At 46.5% G+C, this 5,650-nt stretch overlaps 1 protein-coding gene across 1 annotated transcript in view; it reads right to left on the reverse strand.

Annotated features, from left to right (window-relative positions):
- LOC106989579 (uncharacterized) overlaps positions 1-2,271 on the reverse strand; it is a 58,588-nt gene extending 56,317 nt beyond the window's left edge. Inside the window, exons 1-2 of the mRNA XM_027051855.2 lie at positions 2,127-2,271; positions 1,227-1,682 (exon numbers count right to left, since the gene is read on the reverse strand). Coding sequence (XP_026907656.2) covers positions 1,227-1,637 — 411 coding nt within the window. The 5' untranslated portion in view covers positions 1,638-1,682; positions 2,127-2,271. The remainder of the gene's footprint in view (positions 1-1,226; positions 1,683-2,126) is intronic.
- Between the last annotated feature and the right edge of the window lie 3,379 nt (positions 2,272-5,650).

Here is a 5,650-nt window from a genome sequence, read left to right on the forward strand (position 1 = left end):
CCATCTTTTAATCCTTTAACGGATGCAGAGCAGTGCATATACCTGCAAGACCTTATTTCTTAATTACTTGTATCCTGCAACAGAAGCGATGTCCCTTCCAAGAGACTGCTGCGCACCCCGTTATGCTCACTTAACATTTTCTCTTAGAAATCTTATTTCTAAAGAAGACATCCAGATGCCTGACACGTGAAAAAATGCTCAACATCACTCATCATCAGGGAACTACAAACCAAAACCACAATGAGATACCACCTGACACCTGTCAGAATGGCTAACAGTAACAGTAATGCTAGTCAGGCAACAACAGATGTTGGCAAGGATGTGGAGAAAGAGGAACCCTTTTGCGCCGCTGGTGGGAATGCAAGCTGGTGCAGCCACTCTGGAAAACGGTATGGAGGTTCCTCAAAAAATTAAAATGCTACGACCCAGCATTGCACTACTAGGTATTTACCCAAGGGATACAGGTGGGCTGTTTCGAAGGGACACATGCACCCCCATGTTTATAGCAGCACTATCGACAATAGCCAAAGTATGGAAAGAGCCCGGATGTCCATCAACAGATGAATGGATAAAGAAGATATGGTATATATGTATGTGTGTGTGTGTGTGTGTGTGTGTGTGTGTGTGTGTGTGTATACACAATGGAGTATCACTCGGCAATCAAAAAGAATGAAATCTTGACATTTGCAACTACGTGGATGGAACTGGAGGGTATTATGCTAAGCGAAATTACTCACAGAAAGACAAGCATCATATGACTTCACTCATATGAGGAATTTAAGATACAAAACAGATGAATATAAGGGAAGGGAAGCAAAAATAATATAACAACAGGGAGGGAGACAAAACAGAAGAAACTCATAAATATGGAGAACAAACTGAGGGTTATGGGAGGGGTTGTGGGAGGGGGGAGGGGCTAAATGGGTAAGGGGCACTAAGGAGTCTACTCCTGAAATCATCGTTGCACTATATGCTAACTTGGATGTAAATTTAAAAAATAATAATGAAATAAATCTTGTTTCTAATGTTTCTGAGTAGCATTTCATCAACTAGAAACCATAAGCTCATTACAGAAATACAGGATCCTCCCATAAAAAAGATATAAATAAGTTAGGTCTACATTAACCAAATTTCCATGACTTGGTGGAATAATGCTGTCCTTTGCTCTGGCCTACAAATCCGTAACTTACCTTATCTCAATCACAAACCATCTCTCATTTTCTCACCTGCTCTCCAGGCTCGTCCAGCTCCCGTTCCAGATCCTCCAGCACGGTCACCACCTCGTCCCCGCTCTCCGGGTGCTGTCCCCGCACCCAGGCCTGGAGCTCCTCGGGCAGGATGGTCAGGAACTGCTCCAGCACCAGCAGCTCCAGGATCTGCTCCTTGGTGTGTGTTTCTGGGCTCAGCCACTGGCGGCACAGCTCGCGGAGCCGTCGCAGCGCCTCGCGGGGTCCAGGCGTCTCCTGGTAACAGAAGTGTCTGAAGTACTGTCGGAAGACCTCCCTGCTGTGGGTGTTGTTCTTCTGCAGGTTCTGATCCCGTCTGGTGGTATTCCTGTACCCCTCCTCCTCCTCCACCTTTACTTCCAGAAGCGCACCCTGTTCCTCGTGGGCCGGCGCAGCCCAGGCCGACGCCATCGCGGCCGTGCAGAAGCTCTAGCGGTGCTTCCAGCAAGGGTGGACCTGAGGGAGAAGCCGTCGCTTTTAACACAAGCTACACCATAAGCGAAAACTGCAAATTCTAACAATTTACTTCTGCGCTTTGCAAGCCACCCCCAGGATAATTCACGACACTCACGGAAACTGAATACGAAAGACTTAACACATTAAAGAGAAAGATTCAGTAAAAGGTGCTAAGGGTTTAAGGACTTCACAAAGGCAACACTTCCATTTAGCCCTAGAATAAAGGACGACCAAATGGAACACAACCAACGTTCAGAGCAAACAAGTAATAAACACTGAGACGGCCTCTTTTAACGGGCAGGCGTGTGGCGGAAACCACGAAACCGGCGCGGCAGCCCCGCAGCAGGTGAAAGGGCGGCGGACGCCGCTCCCGAAGGCTGCCCCCCGCCCCTGCGGCTTCTCGGGCCGGCGGGGAAGGGCAGGGGAGAGCAGCAGCGCGCTCACCTGCAGCTCCCGAGGCCGGCAGCCGGGTCCCTCCCGGGGAGACCACGGGTCAAACGGTCCAAACCGACGGGAGCCCGAAGAGCCCACAGCGCCCCACAAAGACCGGAAGCGAGCCGGACGGGAGCGCGCGCACTTCCGCTCCAGCCTCAGGAAGGGGCGGGCACTCGCCGGGCGGATCCCGCGCTGCCCCACGAGGTTGCGAGAGTTGGCCCGGTGGGCGCGAGCGCACTTCCGCTACAGCCGGAGGCCCACGGGTCGCGGCAGGTGGCCGGCGAGCTGGCTGATGTTGCAGGTCTCGGCCCTGCCGGTCCCGCCCGCCGTCACCGCTGCCCCGCCCCACGGTGAGCGAGGCCTGGCACACCTGGAATTGGTGCCACTTTGTAATGTGTGTAATTCTTTTTATAGATTTTTAGCGTCAACTTGCCAGTGTTTTGTTGGGGACTTGGCGTCTCTGCTCGTGGGACGTCTTGGTCCGTCGTCTTCCCTTCTGTGACTTCGTCCGATTCTGTAGGCTCCGCCGCGTGGGTGCCAGTCCCAGGCACGACCTGCGCGCTGCGAGTCTCGTCACCGGTGCAAGTGCCAGGAGAAAGCACCTGCGCGTCGAGGGGCAAGACACGGGAAGCCGAGGAGCAGAGTTCCTGTCTCGTACACGCGGGAAACCCAGGGATGTAGGGGCACAGAATAGACGTTAGTTTATTACTAACATTTGGACAATTTATAAACCAGGTGATTCCAACATTTAAAAAATGCCGTCTCCTGTGATATTTTGATAAGCCTTCTAACTACTTCTAAAATGAAAAGAGAAAAATTCACTCAAATGGTGAAACTGTAATGTCAGATCACTTTGTTACTTTGTACATAAAATATGAGCACAGATACACTTGATTAGCTCAGAGTCATGCTGGGTGTCTTTAGGGATGTTAAAAAGGAGGCAAGAAAGGAGAAAAAAATTAAACAATTATATAGAGAATCCAAAAAGAACTTTATTATTTTTTCCCCAGGCTTTATATCTGGGTGGATAAGGGTATTTTGGAAAATTAAAGATGACTACAAATTTTTCCATGCTTTTCCTGTTTAGCTGTAGAGTCTATGTCATTTCCTCTTGAGTCTTGAGTGGGCTTGAGGACAGCTCAAATAAAATACAGCAAAACTGATGCTGTTTTAATTTCCCAGCCTGAGCTCTTAAGGACAGCAGCAGCTTTCACTGTTTTTTGGAACAATTGCTCCTGGAGTCCTGAGCCACCACAGAAAGAGTCCGACGGCCCTACTGCAAAGATCACATAAGGAGGCCCCAAGACCGTCCTTCTCGCTGTTCTCGCCCCAAGGCACTGGGCATGGCAGTGCAGCCTGGATTTTCCAGCAAACCCAGCTGCCAGATAAACACCACCAAGTGCCACTGTAAGATGCCACACCAAATGGAAGAAACTTCCACCTGAGACCTCACCAAATTCCTGGCCCAAAATCTCATGGGATGGTTATTCTAAGCCACTGTTTCGTTTTTTTGTTTGCTTGTTTAAGTTTATTTACTTTGAGAAAGCATGAGCAGAGGTGAAGCAGGGAGGGAGGGAGACAGAGAACCCCAAGCAGGCTCCGCACAGTCAGCCCAGAGTCTGATGTGGGGCTTGAACTCACAAACTGTGAGATCATGACCTGAGCCAAAATCAAGAGTTGGATGCTTAACCCACTGAACCACCCAGGTGCTCCCAACTATACTCTTAAGTGCCTGTAGAAGCAAAAGTAAATCTAGAGGAAGGTAACATCATTCAGAACCTCAGCTTTTTTCCACAAATTTTCACACGTAGTGTGACTCTTGATCTTGGAGTCCTGAGTTTGAGCTCTACACTGGGGGTAGGGATTACTTTTAAAAAATTTTTTTAAACTGAAAAAAAAAACCATTTTCTTTGTATACAGTATGTGATGCATATAACATACAAAATATGTGTTCAACTCTTCAGGTTATCAGCAAGTCTTCTGGTCAGTAGTAGGCTCTTGATGATTAAGTGTTTGGGGGTCAAGTAATACTGAGATTTTTGTGTAGGGGATCAGTACCCCTAACCGCATGTTGTCCAAGGGTCAACTGTACTATACTCAAGAGTAGGAAAAGATCATTGTTTATGGTGGTCGCAATGAATAATTAACCTGATCATCTTTCTCCTGTAGAATTCAAAATAAAGAGAATCCTAACAATTTCCCTGAACTTAATGCAATGTAAAATAATGGTTTTTGTTTTTGTTTATTTTTACTTTATTTTTACCTGCCTTTCCTGGGCATTTGAGTTTGCTTATTCTCCCTTGAACACTAACTTGGGTCTTTTCTGTTTTCCTAATACAAATCAATACACCTCTTTTTGAAAAAAAGATGCACCTGGGGCTCCTGGGTGGCTCAGTCGGTTGAGTGTCCAAACTCTTGGTTTCAGCTCAGGTCATGATCTCATGGTTCGTGAGTTCAATCTGGGCTCCCTGCTGACTGTGGAGCCTGCTTGGGATCCTCTCTTGCCACTTCCCTGCTCATGTGTGCACACTCTTTCTCTCAAAATAAAAAAAAATAAACTTTAAAAAATAAATAAAGATGCATCTTTCTTGTCTGGAGTCTTAACTGGGGGCTACATGTCACACATCATACCCTAGATAGGAACGGAAGGCACAAGAACTCACCATGTCATTACTAAAAATGCTGAACAAGTTTTTTGACTTGGCAAATCATAACTGCAGCATTTAAAATAATTAATCATCTAATAACATTCCTATTTGTATTTTATACATAACTTAAATTTTCACTAAAATAATTTAACAGTCCAAGCTTTTGTGAGAACTGTATTTAAGAACTAATTAAAACATCTGGAAATCTGAACTGGTGGTCCATAAGCAGCCCTTTGAATCACTAAAATAATGTAGCTCCTTGAGGAGACTTAAAAAAAATTTTTTTTTCAATGTTTATTTTTGAGAAAGAGTGCAAGTTGGGGAGGGGCAGACAGAGAGACACAGAATCTGAAGCAGGATCCAGGCTCTGAGTTGTCAGCACAGAGCTGGACACAGGGCTCAAATTCACGAGCTGCGAGATCATGACCTGAGCTGAAGCTGGACTTCAACTGACTGAACCACCCAGGCACCTTGCTTGAGGAGACGGTTAAGGAAAAGTAAATGGCTTGTTCTGTTGAATCTGACAAGGTTTTGAGGGACATTCTGAAAGGCCAGTTCCCATCAAAGACCACCCAGAGGTCTGGTATGAAGAAATTCTGCCTTGCTGATTTCACATGCTGAACACTTTAAGAGTTTGTTCTGTTTTGTTTACAGAGAGCGAGTGAGCGCAAGCAGGGCAGATGGGCAAGAGAATCTTAAGCAGGCTCCATGCCGAGTGTAGAGCCTGACATGGGCCTTGATATCACAACCCCAAGATCATGACCTGAGCTGAAATAGACACTTAACTGACTGAGCCACCCAGGCTCCACTAAAATTTTTAATGTTAGATGAGATGCTACTGTTCACAGGCTTTTCCATTCACATTTATCAACTTCTCACACTCTC

This window comes from Acinonyx jubatus, chromosome B2, assembly GCF_027475565.1.
Source record: "Acinonyx jubatus isolate Ajub_Pintada_27869175 chromosome B2, VMU_Ajub_asm_v1.0, whole genome shotgun sequence".
NCBI lineage: Eukaryota > Metazoa > Chordata > Mammalia > Carnivora > Felidae > Acinonyx > Acinonyx jubatus.